Genomic DNA, 20994 nt, shown 5'->3' with positions numbered 1-20994 from the left:
CCATTTGCACAACAGCATGTGAAATGTATTGTCAATCAGTGTTGCTTCCTAAATGGACAGTTTGATTTCACAGAAGTGTGATTGACTTGGAGTTACATTGTGTTGTTTAAGTGTTCCCTTTATTTTTTTGAGCAGTGTATATTTTCGCAGACCCCAGGTTGAATACCCCTGCTGTTATCCATTACTTCACTATTGGCCTTTCATATGTATATCATGTTGACGCCGTAGAGAAATTCTCACTTGTACTTTCACGTTGTAAAATGACCACATCTTTGTAAGGCCCTTACCTTAGGTAGGCAGGGCTTGGACTTGTAGTTTTTGTTCCGCCTGCGGGAGAGAGATTGGTTGTCAGATATATTACAGAATGAACATAGAACATAAACACACATTGACCATGGATTGACCACTGCCCGAGACCACTGCGAGCTGCATGATGATGGTCAGACTGGTCATATTCACATGAGGATGCCCCTGTGCTCTCCCCAGGAGAATCATTTCGTATGAACACATATTGAGCGTGGCTTGAACACCGGCTGATCATGGTTTGAGTGTGTGCGTGGTCAGACTTTGTAGTCATACTCACATGAGGATGCCTTGCGCTCTCTCCAGGAGCTTGCTGCTAGTGGAGTTGACGAAGACGCCATCATCAAACTCCGAGCCTGAGGAAGACAGACGACCCTGTATGGAGCTACGCCCGTTACAGCCTACACCATAACCATCCCTAGAGGAAAGAGAGAGAGACAGACAAAGAGAGAGAGAGAGAGAGAGAGAGAGAGAGAGAGAGAGAGAGAGAGAGAGAGAGAGAGTGAATTGCTGTAGCATATAATGAACAATCACACACTGAAAGCGGAACAGCCCATTGCTTTGAGTGTCCATAAAACAGTGTGACAGCCAGGTTCATACCTGGCGGATTTCTCGTTCAGTGTGTTGGTGCCATGGAGGTCTGACAAGGGGGTCCGGGGATTCTTCCTAGTGATGCCTGTACGAGACCGTGATGTAAGGGAGGAGGGAGAGCGAGAAAGGGAGAGAGAGAGAGGATGTGTCAATTGTATAAACCTTTAAGGAGGGACATGTGGTCTCATCACCAAAAAAAACATGCATACAATGACCGTCTGTCTATTCAGGCCGTATCATTGTTTAATGTATTGCTTAATTCACATTGGACCATTATCAGGCAAGCCACCAAGATGCATGCGTGTGTGATTAAAGTCATTGCGATGCCAGACCCTCATTTCCTAAACAGTGATCAGCCACTGCCACAACCCCCCCCCAAACACCAAAGGCCTGATGAGGACAGATATGAGCGCTCCATCCCTCCCTCTCGTCTCAACTCTCATCTCTCTTAATGGACTGATTTCCCAGCAGGTCTCCCCCTGCCATGCTTTAAAAGGCCATATCCCCACGGGCCTGAGGCGTAATTGTATTTAACATTGAACATTTGAGACAAGCTGCATGGTTTGGAGGCTTGGAAGCTCACTGAATTCTTTAACTGTCCATTGTTCTATACACTGGAAACATTTCCCTCAGGGATGATCCATTTAAGAGACTGAGGCTGTTGCGCATTGGATTCAGTTTGATTTGTGTGTCCATCATGAAAGTGCTATGACATTTGGAACACACACACACACACACACACACACACACACACACACACACACACGTGCATGTACGTGCACACACACACATAAGTGACAGGGTCCAGGCTATTGTCAGTCTGTCTCTGAACCGGCAGCGGAGCCCCTGAGGACAGAGGAAAATGGAACAACAGAGGAAGGAGGAAACAGTAACTCACAGTGCTTATTAAACACACTGCCATGAGGTCAATTTCAGTGCGTATGTGTGGGAGTGGTCATGCATGAGAAACAGCTTCATTACGATGACTATTACAGGGCAAATAGCTCAACAGTGCCTTATGAAGTAAGAGGATCCAAGTCTGATTTCCAATTACTTATTAGTAATAGCAATGCAATTTCTCGTCGAGGCCAAAAATTGTTGCAGACCTGTTTATTATTACTAGTGACGCACAGATATGACATTTTTGGCCGATACCGATAACCAATATTTAAAATGCTAGCGGCCTTTTAAGCATTCTAGTACAGTTAAATTGTTAACACATACGTATATGGATGCAGCGGTCTAAGGCACTGCATCTCAGTGCAAGAGGCGTCACTACAGTCCCTGGTTCGAATCCAGGCTGTATCACATCCGACCGTGATTGGGAGTCCCATAGGGTGGCGCTCAATTGGCCCAGCGTCGCCCGGGCCGTCATTGTAAATAAGAATTTGTTCTTAACTGACTTGCCTAGTTAAATAAAGGTTACACCACACAAACACACACACACTGACCAAAAATGTATTTTGTTGGCATTCACACATGTCCCCATTACCAGTAAAACATAATCAAAACCTATTTCTTTCACTTACTTGCTGTGCTGTTTCGTTGTTCTTTTGTTCAGTCGTTTCATTCTCAACCAGGATTTCTATGGAACGCCATTTGGGTCTTTGCGTGTCAAAAAAGATACACGTCAAATAACACTATTTGACGTGTCAAATAACATGACCTCTGTTTCAGTAGCTATAGATAACTAGCTAAAAATGACTGCAGTTTCTACTGGTCATTGTTTCAGGCTGGTTGTGTTGGTGCTAGCTACCCCAGAAGCTGCGGTTGAACAAATGATGCTTTATTACCAACGCGGTATTGTAAATACATCGTTTGTGGCCGGTGTTTACTTGATTGCAGACTTTTTTGTACAGCTTTGACAGTTTTACTGTATCTTTTTTGACACGCAAAGACCCAAATGGAGTTCCATAGTATGTATGTCTTGAAGCTAATAGCAGTAATGCTATTACTGTGTAACTCCGGTAGGGCAACATCTGAAAAATAGCGCACTTGGTAGTGTGTACCGGTGCTCGACCAGTCGGTTGATTGTCAAGGGCAATGAATGCCATTATCTTGGCTTTAATGGATTTCGCATTTGAGTTGTGTCGCTGAAATGTTCTTACTCTTTCAAATGACTGCCTGACCCACACAGTAGACATTGTGTGGGCTAGGTCAGGAATGCTGTGTTGCACGTGTCACGCAAAATTCTTTATTTGTAAGCCCAGGAAAAGGGAGTTGGGCATCAGACAGGATTGTGGGACTTGGAGTTTCTTACTGTATTTCTCCTCTTTGCATCTCTGCAGGATCTCCAGGCTCCTCTGGTGCACAGGGTGGTGGAGGAAGCTGAAGCTGTCCACGCTCTTGACGACACATGGTACAGCAGCATCATTCCCTGCAAAAGAAAGAAAGAGAAATAAATAAAGAGAAAGAGAGAGAGAGAGGAGAGACAGAAACCAAAAGAGGGAGAGAAAGTGAAAGAGAGAGGGAGGAAAGAGAGGAACAGATAGGGAGAAATAAGAGGAAGAAATAGTTTGTGTTAAGTTTGCAAAACATTTGACTGAATGTCATGTAAATGGCTGGAGTAGCAGCCCATGGATCATCACTGGTCAGGTTTGTCCACCTAAAACTATCAACCTCCAGGATGTTGCCTTGCCAGTGTTTATACGTGGGTATAAAAATGCATACTTGAACATCCCCGAAACCAGGGGGCGGTCTCCATGGCGATGAATAATGGGTAGACTTTCGTTCGGGGGTTGTGAAATCAAGCTAGTCTAAATGGCGGAGAACGATCAGGAGAAACACATTATGTGGCAGGGAAACTTTTTCCCCCACAACCCTGGAGAAAAGTAACATTTGATCAGTTGCTATTTCTGACAGCCCACTGAGGGAAACATACTGTACTGTGGTGGCTCGGGAGGGAGATAACTCATATCACAAAAAGCCTCAGTATGTGGCTCTCTATCACTGTGGAAGAGGGGTGTGTGTGTGTGTGTGTGTGTGTGTGTGTGTGTGTGTGTGTGTGTGTACATGTGTACGTCCAAGAGTGTTTGAGTGTATACACATACAGTGAGGGAAAAAAGGTTTTGATCCCCTGCTGATTTTGTACGTTTGCCCACTTACAAAGAAATTATCAGTCTATAATTTTAATAGTAGGTTTATTTGAACAGTGAGAGACAGAATAACAACAACAAAAATCCAGAAAAACACATGTCAAAAATGTTATTAAATGACTTGCATTTTAATGAGGGAAATAAGTATTTGACCCCTCTGCAAAACATGACTTAGTACTTGGTGGAAAAACCCTTGTTGGCTATCACAGAGGTCAGGCATTTCTTGTAGTTGGCCACCAGGTTTGCACACATCTCAGGAGGGATTTTGTCCCACTCCTCTTTGCAGATCTTCTCCAAGTCATTAAGGTTTCGAGGCTGACGTTTGGCAACTCGAACCTTCAGCTCCCTCCACAGATTTTCTATGGGATTAAGGTCTGGAGACTGGCTAGGCCACTCCAGGACCTTAATGTGCTTCTTCTTGAGCCACTCCTTTGTTGCCTTGGCCGTGTGTTTTGGGTCATTGTCATACTGGAATACCCATCCACGACCCATTTTCAATGCCCTGGCTGATGGAAGGAGGTTCTCACCCAAGATTTGACGGTACATGGCCCCGTCCATCGTCCCTTTGATGCGGTGAAGTTGTCCTGTCCCCTAAGCAGAAAAACACCCCCAAAGCATAATGTTTCTACCTCCATGTTTGACGGTGGAGATGGTGTCCTTGGGGTCATAGGCAGCATTCCTCCTCCTCCAAACACGGTGAGTTGAGTTGATGCCAAAGAGCTCCATTTTGGTCTCATCTGACCACAACACCAGTTGTCCTCTGAGTCATTCAGATGTTCATTGGCAAACTTCAGATGGGCATGTATATGTATTCTTGAGCAGAGGGACCTTGCAGGCGCTGCAGGATGTCAGTCCTTCATGGCGTAGTGTGTTACCAATTGTTTTCTTGGTGACTATGGTCCCAGCTGCCTTTAGATCATTGACAAGATCCTCCAGTGTAGTTCTGGGCTGATTCTTCACCGTTCTCATGATCATTGCAACTCCACGAGGTGAAATCTTGCATGGAGCCCCAGGCCGAGGGATATTGCCAGTTCTTTTGTGTTTCTTCCATTTGCGAATAATCGCACCAAATGTTGTCACCTTCTCACCAAGCTGCTTGGCGATGGTCTTGTAGCCCATTCCAGCCTTGTGGAGGTCTACAATCTTGTCCCTGACATCCATGGAGAGCTCTTTGGTCTTGGCCATGGTGGAGAGTTTGGAATCTGATTGATTGATTGCTTCTGTGGACAGGTGTCTTTTTTTACAGGTAACAAGCTGCGGTTAGGAGCACTCCCTTTAAAAAGTGTGCTCCTAATCTCAGCTCGTTACCTGTATAAAAGACACCTGGGAGCCAGAAATCTTTCTGATTGAGGGGGTCAAATACTTATTTCCCTCATTAAAATGCAAATCAATTTATAACATTTTTGACATGGGTTTTTCTGGATATTTTTGTGGTTTTTCTGTCTCTCACTGTTCAAATAAAGCTACCATTAAAATTATAGACTGATCATTTCTTTGTCAGTGGGCAAACGTACAAAATCAGCAGGGGATCAAATACTTTTTTCCCCCACTGTACATGTGTGTGTTAATGTTTATGTACATGAGCAGTCTATGGTCTCACTTAGGGCTGTGGCGGTCGTGACATTTTGTCAGCTGGTGATTATCAAGCAAATAACTGCCGGTCTCGGCAATTGACCGTTAACTAGCTACGAGCCACTGATGCAGACCATTGGAACATCTACGTTTTAAAATGTCTAATACACCATCACAATAAATCCATTATTTATTTTAAACAGGTCTAAAGAAACATGATATGAACAAAATGTAGTCCATTTCAGATGAACAGAATAGCATACTCTGAGTTGTCCTTATGTTAGGTCCTGATCTGGCTATGCCATATGGCTGTGTGCTACACTTGTTCATTTAGCAGACAAGATTTGCTTAGAACTCCGTGGCATTATTTTATATTATTTGATAGTATGAAGAAAAAAATAATAGCGCGCACATTCTGCTATTCTGTGTTGAGCGGTTAACAAAGAAACAGGTCCTCCTATATGCTTAATTTAGACATCCTTATAGACTGCTCTCAAGCAAGAAAGCCTGGCGGAAAGCCTTGCGTCATTGTGGCTAAACTACACTACTATCAGGATTGTATTGATGTTCTTCGGCATGCCAGAGAATTTGGCCCACTTCGATGCAATGGAGCACCCATCTCCATCTTCCCGAACGTTCTACCGAGGTTGAACGAAGAAAATGGCTGAATATTCACCTATTTGACGATTAAGGTAATGGACGAATGTGTCTACCACTGCAGACTCAGTCTCTCTTTTGCAGAGACTGTATAGCGTTGCCAGTGCTATCAGTCGATATTGTTATTATTAGGTCATGTTAGTGCCCGTTTTATTTTATTTCCATGAAGCTGCTCGTTTCTATTTATTGATGGTACCCGTATCCAGGTTAAATAAAGCACAGTTCTATTATTAGGTTACACCATTTCTTTAAAGACGTTGCTGCTAACTTAGTGGTATTGCCGATTTAGAAAATGTTTAACTTTCTTTTAAAAAAGCCTAGTTTTGGGGTTGTAAATAAGTATCTTATTTATTAACTTGTTTTAAATCCTTCACTACTTCACCAGGCCTTTCTACTTGATAGGTTTAGTGTTCCCCACTACAAACACATTATGTGTGGATATCTTTATGTGGTGATTAGCGGTTACCTTGTTCTATTAGGTGACCAGGGTGGGATTTCTTTTTCATACCAGACTTCAGAGTATTGTTTTTTTTATTTTTTTATTATTATTATTTTTACTTTTGGGTTTATTTGCTATTTTTGGAAAAATGTTTAATGGATCAGTTGTTATTGTAATCGGGCATCTATCCTTTTCCCACCAGACTTTACATGGCTAGACCTAATATCATGAGAGGGACAGCTGGTTGCTCGGTCACTTTTGCTAGCTGGAATGTTACATCTTTAAATCACCCAGTGAAATGTAAAAGGGTTCTTCCTCATTTAAATCACCTTAAAAGTAGTAGTATCGCCTTTCTTTAGGAGACATCTCCGCACTTTCGACCACTCTCGTTTAAAAGGAGGGTGGATCGGTCAATCATATCATTCCAATTTTCATTTTAAAACTAGAGGAGCAGCCATTCTGATTAGGAAAAACATACCGTTCGTAATGTCAAGTGTAGAGGCAGACTCGGCAGGCCAGCTTCATTTATGTAGTAGGAAGACTGTTTAATACACCTGTTATCTTGGCTAACATTTATGCAATAAATTGGGATAACAGTTCATTCTTCACAAATTAATTTTCTTGATATCCAAATGTGACTCGTTTCAGGAAACTAGGTGTATGTCGTGCATCACTACCAGCCATTTGAACGTAAAAGTTAAAAAAATTATCTAAATGCGTTTTTTGGCAGAAATGCCTTCTGAAAACATGTGAACATTCATGTGCTTAATAACAAACTTGTCTGCATCTGTCACCTGTCTCCGGATTACATCTTCATGGAAAACATAAAAACAGCCTAATTAGCTCTGCTAAGGTGAGTAAAATGGTCAGTGAGCCGTTCTCTCATTTGTGTCTGGAAATAGCTAGCAAGCTAGCCATTTAGCTTGGGTGCTTGTCTGCTGTTGTTCGGACAGAATGCTCGGGTGAACCCTACTTCTCGGCCAGAGTTTATGGGCGGGGTTATAGCTTAAAGAGGGTGTGAACGATGCCGAATGGGTGTAGACAAAAAAGAGCTCTCCAGTGGGTGTACCAAAACATTCAAAGGACATTTTCTCAAAACTAGGGTTACAAGTTTATCAACTTTCAAAGCAGAATTACTTTCCCATTGTTCCTCAGCTGTAGTGTATGATATACCATTTTCTAGCTCTGAGTCTTTACTTTTATCCAATGTAAAAAACACAATTTCAAATTTTGCTACATAAGACCGAATAGAGCCGGATCGAGCTACAAATATGGACACACAACACCTAATACTAGGTAGTGATGTGATGAATTGTGTACTGTCGCCCAAAGCTTATCTAAGGGACCAAATTATTTTGGACAGCGCAAGATTAAGGAAGTGCAATATTCAACACCTAGGGGAATTTACAAATAAAATTCTCAGATCAACTCTCCTCTCTTGCTTTCCGTATTTGAGGAATCATTCCCCTCAAACTGTTTACCCTCAGCAATGAGACATTGAGTGTGGTTCATGTAGACCAATTTCTTTAGTGAATTGAGATGTAAAGATACTTTCTAAGATGATTGCATGCTGTTTTGAGTCAGTCCTTCCCTCTATTATATCTACAGATCAAACTGCTTTCATTAAAAAGTATCATTATTTTCTCAACATTTGATGTCTTTATAATCCTTTTTCATCTGACACTCCAGAGATATATTTATCACTTGATGATAAGGCGTTTGATTGGGTGGAGTGTGATTATCTATTTTATACTCTCAAACAATTTGGATATGGTCCCAGTTTTATGTCCTGGATAAAAGTCCTTTACTCCTCCACTATAGCTACAGTGCGCACAAATAATAACCTTTCATCCTATTTCCAACTTCAACGTGGGACAAGACAGGGTTGTCCTCTATCCCCTCAGCTGTTTGCCATCGCGGTTGAGCCTTTAGCCGTAGCAATACGTAATAACACCAAAGATATTTGAAGAGGGGGCTTACAGCATAAAGTTTCACGATATGTGGATGACATGCTATTATATAATGTCTGACCCTTTCACTGGTCTTCCAGAGATTCAGGTTCTACTAAAGACATTTGGTAAAATACACCACCGGTCAAAAGTTTTAGAACACTAAGGGTTTTTCTTTATTTTTACTATTATCTACATTGTAGAATAATAGTGAAGACATCAAAACTATGAAATAACACATATGGAATTGTGTAGTAACCAAAAAAGTGTTAAAAACATGAAAATATATTTTACTTTTAAGATTCTTCAAATAGCCACCCTTTGCCTTTGAGGACAGTTTTGCACACGCTTGGCATTCTCTCAACCAGCATCACCTGGAATGCTTTACCAACAGTCTTGAAGGAGTTCCCACATATGCTGAGCACTTGTTGGCACTCAATCACTCACCTCCTTGGTCAAATATCCCTTACACAGCCTGGAGGTGTGCTGGGTCATTGTCCTGTTGAAAAACAAATGATAGTCCCACTAAGCCCAAACCAGATGGGATGGCGAATCGCTGCAGAATGCTGTGGTAGTCATGCAGGTTAACTGTGCCTTGAACTCTAAATAAATCAGACAGTGTCACCAGCAAAGCATCCCCACACCACCTCCTCCATGCTTCACAGTGGGAACCACACATGCGGAGATCATCCATTCACCTACTCTGCATCTCACAAAGACATGGATGTTGGAACAAAAGAAATCTCACATTTGGACTCATCAACCAAAGGACAGATTTCCACTGGTCTAGTGTCCATTGCTCGTGTTTCTTGGCTCAAGCAAGTCTCTTCTTCTTATTGGTGTCCTTTAGTAGTGGTTTCCTTGCAGAAATTCAACCATGAAGGCTTATTTGAGCTGTTCTTGCCATAATGTGGACTTGGTCTTTTACCAAATAGGGCTATCTTCTGTATACCACCCCTACCTTGTCACAACACAACTGATTGGCTCAACCGCATTAAGAAGGAAAGCAATTCCACAAATTAACTTTGAACAAGGCACACCTGCTAATTGAAAATCATTCCAGGTGACTACCTCATGAAGCTGGTTGAGAGAATGCCAAGAGTGTGCAAAGCTGTCCTCAAAGGCAAAGGGTGACTACTTTGAAGAATCTCAAATATATTTTGATTTGTTTAACACATTTTTTTTGTTAGTACATGATTCCATATGTGTTATTTCATAGTTTTGATGTCTTCACTATTATTCTACAATGTAGAAAATAGTACAAATAAATAAAAAACCTGAAATGAGTAGGTGTGTCCAAACTTTTGATTGGTACTTTATATTTTTTTGTGTGCCTGTTTTGCATGTTATTTTGGCATTAATACGTGTCACATATCAGTTTGCAAATAATGTATTTAAAAAAAAAAATTGAGTTAATAAAGCCACATACAAACATGGTCTTGAGTAAGGCAGCTCCAAAATGCAGGTGTTTCAGCCTAGCTCAGTGCTTTCTGTGGTGGTGAGGCAGCCAACGGAAAATACTGAGCATAGGGGTTGGAAATGTTCTCTAGTTACGTGGTGATATGCCTGGTGTTCTGTCATTCATGGGGACACTACGTCACCGCAAAACCTACGGGGAGAGGTTGAAAATTCAAGCCCCTTGGGTGCTGCCATAGAGTTACATTAGAAGTGCCCATCCACGAAGGCTCAAGGTCATTGGCCACAGATAAAATTATGTCAAATCACGTTATATCTACCGTAGCTTTGATTGGACTGATCATGTCAACATCATACCTTCAAAATCTTAGCTAGCAAGTTAGACAAGCAGTCATCATCATGAATCAAGTCGACAATCTACTGACAAATTATTTTCGATCCTTGTCATATGAAGAGAAAATACAGATAAAACATATCTGTGCTCATCGGCCATTGGAAATAAACATTACACAACAAGTTGGAAATCGCAAATTCAACAATGAGTGGTTTGGAAGGAATCAGCAGCTAACTGCAAGTGTTGCAAGGCAATCATTAGCCTGCTATTCAGTGGAGTGGGTGTGTGGTCCAAGTCTGGGTTTAAGGGTCTCTTTTCCCATCTTAAAAGGATAAACATTCACATGCAACACCATGAGCCAGAAAAGATTGAATACATTGGCCATGCTGTCAATCCAGCATGACTTCTGCCACATTCAAAACAACTGGAAACTCGGAATTGGGAAATGTCAGACTTCAGTGAGTTCAAGAAAACTGGGACACGGGAAAAAAAAAGAGCTCTGACAGGGAAAATACTTTTGAACGGTCATCCAACTTGGAATTCCAAGTCGGGAACTCAGGCCTCTTTCTAGAGCTCCGAACTGAAGATCACTGACGTCATGATTCAACCTTTTATTTTTCTGAGTTTCCAGTTGTCTTGAAAGCACCATAAATCCAGAGAATGCCAGACTTTGATGACAACATTTTACAAGAAGGACCACCGCTTTCCTGTGAGGTGAGTCCAAAAAAGTATTGTATGCTGCTGCATAAATGATGTAATATGCCGGGGAGATATGTATACTGTAGCTAAGAAAGTAATACTAAGTGTATGTTGTGTAGTAAGCTGTTAGTAGCTCACCCTAATAATTTGGTCCCTTTCCCCCTCATAATTTAGCCTACTGTTCTGACTTGGTGGTGCACATGTAGCCTATAGCCTGTTTTAGAGAAATGTAATCATCGAATATTGTAAGAGCTTTCATTTTCTACTTATATGCCCCCTTTATTTATCCTATGATTCTGACTTGGTGTACAGGGAGAATACTGTAAGAACGGCCCATGTTCTGAATTCTGTTGCTGTACATTTCAAAAGTGCTTAACAAATAGCTATATTGACTACGTCCATCCTAGCTCGCTCATTAATCGAAATTACGGATTGCCTCTTATCCGCTCCCCTTATTCCATAGTTTGTACATCTCAACTGTCAGTAGAAACCACATTTATGTTATGTTTTTAAAAGGCAGTAAACGAGGCTGAATGAACTGTTTCACTGCCAGACAAGGCTCTGCTGATAGCCAGGTGTAGCAGTGGTAAGGATTCACTCCATGGTGCTGAAAAGAAAGCTCTGCAGTTGGGACAGCTTTATGTAGGCCCTAACAGTTGTGGGCACTATTTGTCACAGTTATAGTGCAATTAATGTATTGTTTAGTGTTGTGTTGTGGCTTTGCTGTTATGCAATTTTTTGTTGTTTTCCCCACCAAGATTTACATGCTGAAATCAACACTGGTGCGTAATATTAGGAAAGTTGATAAATAAATATAGTAGGCCTAGCCTATAGAAAGCTGATGGGATCCTCCTCTTTTTAAGAGGCCATCAGAACTCTTTTCTCACGCAGTTGCATAGAAATATTGCGCAACATGAGCTCATGGGCACTCACGAAGTGTTTCGATTAGATTTTCGATCACATTTGCAGTGATGCCAGTGTGATTAGAGGAACAATAGAGTGCTGAGCACCGGCCGTTAGCAAGTTTGGTACGCTATTAAAGACCATCAGCAGCGTCAGAGCTTGGAGAAGCCTAATTACTGTGACAAAACGGTCACGTGGAATTTGACTGCCGTCATGACTCGTGACCCCCCAGGTGTGGCAGTAATATGGTCACCGTAACAGCCCTAGTCTCACCAGTCTTTTTGTCGGTGTGTCTCTTCCCGGCCTCCCTGAAGGCCACCATGGCTCTGAAGTAGGCTCTGAGCACGGCCCAGCGGAAGGTGGCCACGGGGTCGATGCCCATCAGGCCACAAATGAAGGCGTTCTTACTGCTCTTCAACAGGGCCACGATGTCCGGACGCATGTGATCCGTGTTCTTCTCCCTGAAGTCCTGTGGGGGGGAGAGATAGTATACAGATCTATCAACTAGATCAACTATAGATATACAGATAATAGACATGAGCTACACCATACTTTAGCAGCAGAATTGCCAGTACGAACATACAAAGAATTTTAAGAAAAACTGTTAATGGTAAGCGTCTATTAATTGAACACTTGGGTGTTCATTCTACTAATTGTATATCTATGAGCTACTACAGTAAATCTATGAACCGACTAATACCCAACGGCGGGGATGGCTCTAAGGTGGATTGAACTGGCAAGGATTTGGCAACGCAATTAGCTACACTTTATGTGTAGGAACTATGACACTAATGTGGTAATGACTATATCATGGCCCACTTTATGAGCTCGAAACCAAAACCGAGTGCAAATGTGTCCTTGTTCAAATGGCTCTGAACACGAAAAGGGCATTATCATCATTTTCACATTTTCACAGTATTATTCCAACCTCATTGTGTAGAAATATATAAAACATAGGAAAATCAAGTGTTTGCCTGCACTGGGCCTTTAAGGAGAGAACATCGATAAGGTAAATACGATTTGTTTCATAATTTCATATCATCGTGCAAGAGAATACTATGCCCTTTACTTAAGAATGCAAAAAAAACACTGCGGTGGAAAATAAAGACATTTGTTTAATAGCACTGATGTCGCACACACACGCACAATTCCATGTACTCTCCCTCCACTGGTGTTTATACACTCATGGCTACTTATGTACCAGCTGTGTTCATTATCAACCATATTACTAACACGTTTAATGCATACATGTTGGGTAGCTGCCAACTGATATGTCGGAGCTTCATATCTACAGTTAAAGCTGTTATGGGTGGGCCTATATACAATATGATAACAAATATCACCCCTCCAGCATATATAAAGCTTTTTATCAAAACACAGCAGGGAACTGGGCAGTGAATCTGATTCAAATTGCAAAACAGGTCAACAGAACAACAAGAGGACTGGTTTCCTTTCTGTAACTATACCTACGGTCTACACTGAGCGTACAAAACATTAAGAACACCTTCCTAATATTGAGTTCCCTCGAAACGGCCTCAATTCGTCAGAGCATGGACTCCACAAGTTGTAGATGGCGTTCCACGGGGATGCTGGCCCATGTTGATTCCAATGCGTCCAACAGTTGTGTCAAGTTCGCTAAATGTCCTTTGGGTGGTGGACCATTCTTGATACACGCGGGAAACAGTCGAGCGGGAAAAACCCAGCAGCGTTGCAGTTCTTGACACACTCAAACTGGTGCGCCTGGCACCTACTACCATACCCCGTTCTAAAGGCACTGAAATCGTTTGTCTTGCCCATTCACTCAATTGTCTAAAGGCTTAGAAATCCTTCTTTAACCTGTCTCCTGCCCTTCATCTAAACTGAGTGAAGTGTGGTCCCGTGTGGCTCAGTTGGTTGAGCATGGTGTTTGCAACGCCAGGGTTGTGGGTTTGATTCCCACGGGGGACCAGTATGGGGAAAAAAATTTATGAAATGTATGCATTCACTACTGTAAGTCGCTCTGGATAAGAGCATCTGCTAAATGACTAAAAATGTCAATGTAAAAATATTTTGTCCCGTGTGGCTCAGTTGGTAGAGCATGGTGTTTGCAACGCCAGGGTTGTGGGTTCGATTCCTGACGTCATGAAATGACATCAGCAGTCCTTACCTTGACCCCGTATTTGACCTTGCCGGCGTAGTGGTGGATGATGAAGGCGGGCTCCATGACAGCGGGGAACTCGATGTAGCTGTTCCCCTCGTGCTGCCGCTTGAACTTGTCCAGCAGGGTCTGGTTAGAGGCCTGGGGAAAACTAAAGAGACAAACGAGGGGGGGGGGGGGTAATTTAAAAGGGTTAATTCATTAATATAAGGACTGTAGGATGGGAGACCAAACGATAGAGATCTGACTAGTCTGGTTCCAGATCAGTTTGTGCTGCCTTGCCAACTCCTGTGGTCATGCATGACAACACAAACAGAGTTGGGACCAGGGTATTTACTGACAGGTAGCATATCATCTTTAGAAGTCTCGGTCTTCCTCTCAGAATTCACAAGAAACAAATGCATGACAAAGTCCTATGAAACCTGACAAATCTCTAGCTACACTCCCCTACGTTTTTATTTGGATGACCCTCATTTGGACAGTGAAGCTAAAACATTTAATTTGGCTCTATGCTCCAGCATTTCTGTACTGTCATATGAGGTGACAGTACAGAATGTGACCTTTTAGTTGAGGGCATTTCCATACACATGTTTTAACATTTACAAATGAAAGCATTGCATTTGCATAGTGGCATAGAGCAGTAGAGGCGCTTGCAGTAGTTACCCACATGGGGAAATGTTTTGGTAACCTGGGTCTAATAAAAATATGGCCTTCTATAAGCGCATTTCATGCAATTCTACATAATTTTACAATGTTGGAGAGTGCAACGCTGGAGAGATGAGAGTTGCTCATGTCTATCACACCATTCAAGTTCTGTTAAAGATACAGGCGTGCTTCTCACATAGCCACGACCACGTGTTGGTCTAAAACATAGGTTACAATGTTGCGCAAACCATAAGCCCGGACCGGCCCAACCAGGCCAGGGCTGAAAACCAGCTTTTTCACATAGTTTTTTTGGGTGTGCAGGAGAATTAACAGAGAGGCCATTCAAATGAACTTTGATCGCTTTTAGTCAAATGTTTACGTTGCAAAAAGTGAAAATTGTTTTAGATGCCACAAGTGGTATCGGATCCGGCCAGAAAGGTTCCGGAGCAACAGTCCAAAACGGAGAGGTACCAGTCCTGTTCCAGCAGGATCCGGCTCAAATTAAATCCACCCATTTGAAGGTGTTGTAAGTATTTGGACAAATTCACTTATACAGTGCATTCTGAAAGTATTCAGACCCTTTGACTATTTCCAACTTTTTGTTATGTAACAGCCTTATTCTAAAATGTATTAAATAGTGTTTTTTCCTCATCAATCTACACACAATACCCCATAATGACAAAGCAAAAACAGAAATATCACATTTTCATAAGTATTCAGACCCTTTTACTAAGTACTTTGTTGAAGCACCTTTGGCAGCGATTACAGCCTTGAGTCTTGGGTATGACATCATAAGCTTGGCAGACCTGTATTTGGGGGAGTTTCTCCCATTCTTCTCTGCAGATCCTCTCAAGCTCTATCAGGTTGGATGGGGAGTGTCGCTGCACAGCTATTTTCAGGTCTCTCCAGAGATGTTCGATCAGGTTCAAGTCCGGGCTCTAGCTGGGCCACTCAAGGACATTCAGAGACTTGTCCCGAAGCCACTCCTGCCGGAGGTCCTGAGTGCTCTGGAGCAGGTTTTCATCAAGGATATCTCTGTATTTTTGCTCCATTCATCTTTCCCTCGATCCTGACTAGTCTCCCAGCCCCTGCCGCTGAAAAACATCCTCACAGCATGATGCTGCCACCACAATGCTTCACCATAGGGATGGTGCCAGGTTTCCTCCAGACGTGATGCTTGTTGTAGAGATGGTTGTCCTTCTGGAAGGTTCTCACATCTTCACAGAGGAACTTTGGAGTTCTGTCAGAGTGACCATCAGGTTCTTGGTCCCCTCCCTGACCAAGGCCCTTCTCCCCCGATTGCTCAGTTTGGCCAGGCCGCCAGCTCTAGGAAGAGTCTTGGTGGTTCCAAACTTCTTCCATTTAAGAATGATGGAGGCCACTGTGTTCTTGGGGACCTTCAACGCTGCAGAAATGTGTTGGTACCCTTCCCCAGATCTGTGCCTCGACACAATCATGTCTGAGCTCTAAGGACAATTCCTTCGACTTCATGGCTTGGTTTTTGCTCTGACATGCACTGTCAACTGTGGGACCTTATATAGACAGGTGTGTGTCTTTCCAAATAATGTCCAATCAATCAAATTTACCACAGATGAACTCCAATCAAGTTGTAGAAACATCTCAAGGATGATCAATGGAAACAGGATGCACCTGAGATGTATTTCAAGTCTCATAGGTATTCAGACCCATCGCTATCTAAATAAGGTATTTCTGTTTTTTATTTTTTTGATAAATTTGCACAAAAAAATCTAAAAACCTGTTTTCACTTTGCCATTATGGGGTATTGTGTGTAGATTGATGAAGGAAATATTTTATTTAATACATTTTAGAATAAGGTTGTAACGTAACATGTGGAAAAAGTGAAAGGGTCTGAATACTTTTGAAATGCACTGTATGTGTATTAAAGTAGTCAAAAGTGTAGTATTTGCTGCCATATTCCTAGCACACAATGACTACATCAAGCTTGTGACTCTACCAACTTGTTGAATGCATTTGCAGTTTGTTTTGTGTTTCAGATTATGTTGTGCCCCCCCCAAAAAATGAATGGTAAAAAAAAATGTGTCATTTTCGAGTTACTTTTATTATAAATAAGAATAAAATGTTTCTGAACACTTCTACATTAATGTGGATACTACCATGATAACGGATAATCATGAATGAATCGTGAATAATAATGAGTGAGAAAGTTAGAGGCATATATATCATACACCCACCCCCCCCAATGCTAACCTCCCCAATCATTGGTAATGTCTTGGGGGTATGACCTTTGTGTGTGATCTTTCCAAATACTTAAGACACCTTCAAAATGGGGGGGAGTAGATACAGTACATAAAGTGCTTTCATTTCTAAACAGTAAAACAAATATGTATGAAAATACCCTCAAATTAAAAAAAGGTGACATTCTGTTCTGTCGCCTCATATGAAACATTTGAACTCGAAAGCAAATTAATGGTTTTAGCTTCACTATCCAAATAAATATGTTGGGGACTGTATAACAAACATTATAAGCCTATGGTATCCCGGGGTAAATTGTCTCAGCTTTTTCTATCTTACACATTGTTGCAAACTTTCGCCCTTTAGCTAAAGCATGCTGTGGGACTCCTCTGCTCTGTACAAAGTAGCGTGCTCCCTTATTCAAGTAAACTACACACCATACACTAAAACATGCCTCGGAGGCTATGACACATCCTGGTTCCCCTTGGGGTCAGAGAACGTGTCACTGGCCCGTTATAAATGGACTAACCTGTAGTAGGGCCCCTGGAAGCAAATGCTATCCTTGAGAGAGTCTGATTGCTTCAGCTAGCTTGCGGTCTCTTAACTATAAATTATGAAATCTTAAGTGGGTTCTGGGCTGCTTCATAATGATTAGCATCGCGTTCCTCCATATGATGATATAAATCACGTGAGAGGCCCGGGAGGGAGGCCTTTAAGAGGGGAAAAAGATCCCTCTTTGACCTTGTGGCTCTGGGAAAGCAGTCCCCACACTCATTCATCCACTTGTTATTACATCCAGATGAGTGTTCTGGGCTAAGTGGTTAGCAGCGCTAATAGCTAGGTTAGGCTAGGCTAGCTAGCTTAGCATGGCTAATACAGTCATGGTGGTCCTGTGTGTTTTTGTGTGCGTGGCTGACTTTCATTTATGTGGGATTGAGATGGTATTGTGAAGTGGCCTGTGTGAGAGGCTTTGAAAAAGGGCGAGCGAAAGCGTACATGTGCCCCAAAAAGGCAAACGTATGAATGAGTATCATTTTTATGTGCTTAAGTTAGCCTGGCTAAAGCTGTAATCAATCAAGCATTTCACTAGTAATGAAGAGAGCCTGTTGTATTCCTCATCTTGTCTGTAATCTGCGGGGTGACTAAGTAGGGAGACTAAGGTCACTATAAATGTGTAGGCCCATCAATGTAACCAACTTGGTTTGGTATTGGCTTTGTTCTAAAGAAGTTTGACATACAGTCAGGTCAAAAATGATTGGCAATAAAAGACTGTATAAAATAAATAATACAAACACTGAGCTATACTGTATGCAATTTATTTTTTGAAAATGATATTATTTTATACTACTGTAATGCTCAGGAAAATAGATACAAGTAATACTTAAAAATATAGGGGTAAAAATGATTCATTTTTGCACTATTTTTATTTGTCTTTTTTTTTTAAACTCCCCCCCCCTTTGACACAGCCTATTTTCTCAAACATTTTATGAGATTGTAGAACACTTTGGGAGGGATCTTAAGCCATCCCTCCATACAGAATCTTTCCACATCCTTGATATCATTTGTCTGCGCCTATGGAGTGCCCTCTTCAATTCAAACAGGTTGCAGGTTTCATGCAGGTTTTATCCAAAAACGTTAGCATATCCTGAGAAGTACCTCATACCTACGGTAAAATATGGTGGTGGCTCTTGGATGTTACGGGGCTATTTTGCTTTCACTGGTCCTGGGGCCCTTGTTAAGGTCAACAGCATTATGAACTTTACCAAGTACCAGGACATTTTAGCCAACAACCTGGTTGCCTATGCCAGGAGGCTGACACTTGGCCACGAGTGGATCTTCCAGCAAGACAATAATACCAAGCACACATCAAAAATCCACAAAGAAATGGTTAATTGACCAGAAAATCATCATTTTGCAGAGGCCATCTCAGTCTCTGGACATGAACCCCATTGAAAACCTGTAGTTTGAATTGAAAAGGGAAGTCCATAAGAGCAAACAAAAGATACCAATAATGTTGGACCTGACGGTATATAACCAGCACCATCTTCTGAGCCCTGCCTAATCCTTCCCAACTACTATGTTCTTAGGAGCTTGAGGACACTCGAGAACAAACCCTTTTTACAGGTTTTGGAACGAAAGTACACATATTAATGTGACATTGCAGGAAACTGCCCTGAGGTATTGCTTTAACTAGGACAGAGGTGTACAAAAAAAAAGGAATGGCGAAAAGAGAAAAGAGAAAGGCTTTGACGTGACAGCTCACATACTTGCACTCTTCATCCAGCAGGTGGAGCAACGCAGTGGGCTTCTTGCTGATGAGGTTGATGCAGCCGGTGTTGTCGATGTAGTCGATGTTGTGCCAGCTGATGCCCTCTGCCCTGTACTCCTCCTGAGGGGGGGGACAACAGTGATGTGGTGTCAGAAATAGTGCTGACGGTAAAAGTTGTTCACAAATCATCCAATACATAACATTTCCCCTTTGGGACTCAATAAAGTTTATTCAATTCATGTGAATGTCAAGTCAAAAGTCTGTGGAATGCAGCAGAGAAACAACATGATTGAACAGTAAAATAATCCCACTTGTTATGGTACATTCTGATAACTTTAAAAGGACACTTCGGGATTTTGACAATGAGGCCCTTTATCTACTTCCCCAGAGTCAGATAAACTCGTGAATTCAATTTAAGTCTCTGAAGGATGTTGCTAACCAGCGCTAGCGCAATTGCTAACAAGCGTTAGCACAACGAATTGGAATTGTTTTAAGATGGATCATGGATCATTTAGCTATTAGATTTTTTATTTTAGGACCACTTTAGGTCTAAAAATAAAATTATAAAAAGATTATTAGATAAAATATTGAGTTTGGTCTTTACTACTAGCCCATAAAAATGCATTGAACAACACATTAATAAATGTCAAAAAAATATATTCCTTATGATTTATTTTTTGACTAATGTTTTGAAGTTTCTGTCTCAGGAAATACTTTAGTTTTTTTGGACACGTATTTTGTTGGCACAAAACTACCTCCAACCCTTCGTTTGTATGGGTTACCTTCAGATGAGTGCCGTTTGGACGCTAAAGACATTTTCGTGAGAAGACCGATTTTCGTCTCATGGTCCGATAAACACCGTTGCAGCTCGGCCACCTTCCACCGCAGATGCGGCAGGCCGGCATAGGCGGATGCGGTGGATTGCCCAAACCTGACATCTCTAGCTTAAACTGACGGATTTTGCTAGCCGATTTTTGTATTATGTTACTTAGATTGACGCATGGGTGCGTCAATAGACTCTTAAGGATTAACTTCCCCCCCCCAAAAAAAAAATTAGGGCAAGACTTTTTACAGTGTAACGTCACGAAGAAAGTCTGGATTACCACCAGTTTATGACACCTGGGGGGATATAAACAGGTTTAGGGGTGCATGTCACGTATGTTAGCTGGGTGTTCTAAGCCCCTCGAGCTCTCCGACTACTGTAGTATGACCCAGAAGCCCTGTGGGAGTCATCGTGTGCGTCTTTGGGTCAGACACCCTCACAACAACAACAGAGGACCAGGAAGTGGAACTAGCCAGGACGCCCATCTCCGCGGCTAGCAGGGCTTACGGTGTGGCCAGCTGAAGCAGGAACATGCTTTCATGTGTGCGACTTGACATGCCTACCCTTCTTCTCTCTCTCTGCGGTCTAAACCCTATGTGTCAAGCACACTAAGAAAAGCCTTCTTAACATGCAGTAGTTAGAGAAAAGAGGTTGTGGAAAAGGAAAAAGGAACCAGAAATGACAAATTAGTCATTAGTGTGCGTTTTAGAGGAAATAAGCCTTTCTATTCCTCAGCCCAAGTGGCAGCTAGAGGCAAACTATACCCATGAAATTGTACATACAACTTACTCACATCATGAAGCATTACAATACCGTCTCATTATGACAGTGCTCCTGTGTTTATCTATCACAAAAGACAAAAGTTCAAAATACATTCTTCTATTTTTAGAATTTACAAAGAAATTCCAACCTGGGACATGACAAATCTGCACTAAACACAGGGCAAAG

General features: G+C 42.0%; 1 protein-coding gene across 12 annotated transcripts in view; it reads right to left on the bottom strand.

The window, feature by feature from the left end:
* myo9ab (myosin IXAb) overlaps positions 1 to 20994 on the bottom strand; it is a 236284-nt gene that overhangs the window by 41795 nt on the left and 173495 nt on the right. For all 12 annotated transcript variants that reach the window (XM_014123951.2, XM_014123952.2, XM_014123945.2 and 9 more), the window contains 7 exons: positions 19222 to 19343; positions 14105 to 14246; positions 12232 to 12427; positions 3155 to 3271; positions 904 to 979; positions 584 to 721; positions 288 to 327 (listed from right to left, as the gene is read on the bottom strand). In XM_014123951.2, coding sequence (XP_013979426.1) covers positions 288 to 327; positions 584 to 721; positions 904 to 979; positions 3155 to 3271; positions 12232 to 12427; positions 14105 to 14246; positions 19222 to 19343 — 831 coding nt within the window. The remainder of the gene's footprint in view (positions 1 to 287; positions 328 to 583; positions 722 to 903; positions 980 to 3154; positions 3272 to 12231; positions 12428 to 14104; positions 14247 to 19221; positions 19344 to 20994) is intronic.

The sequence above is a fragment of the Salmo salar genome, chromosome ssa10, assembly GCF_905237065.1.
Source record: "Salmo salar chromosome ssa10, Ssal_v3.1, whole genome shotgun sequence".
Taxonomy (NCBI): domain Eukaryota; kingdom Metazoa; phylum Chordata; class Actinopteri; order Salmoniformes; family Salmonidae; genus Salmo; species Salmo salar.
Note: the sequence above shows the minus strand (reverse complement) of the source record. Positions and strands in the feature narration are given on the sequence as shown.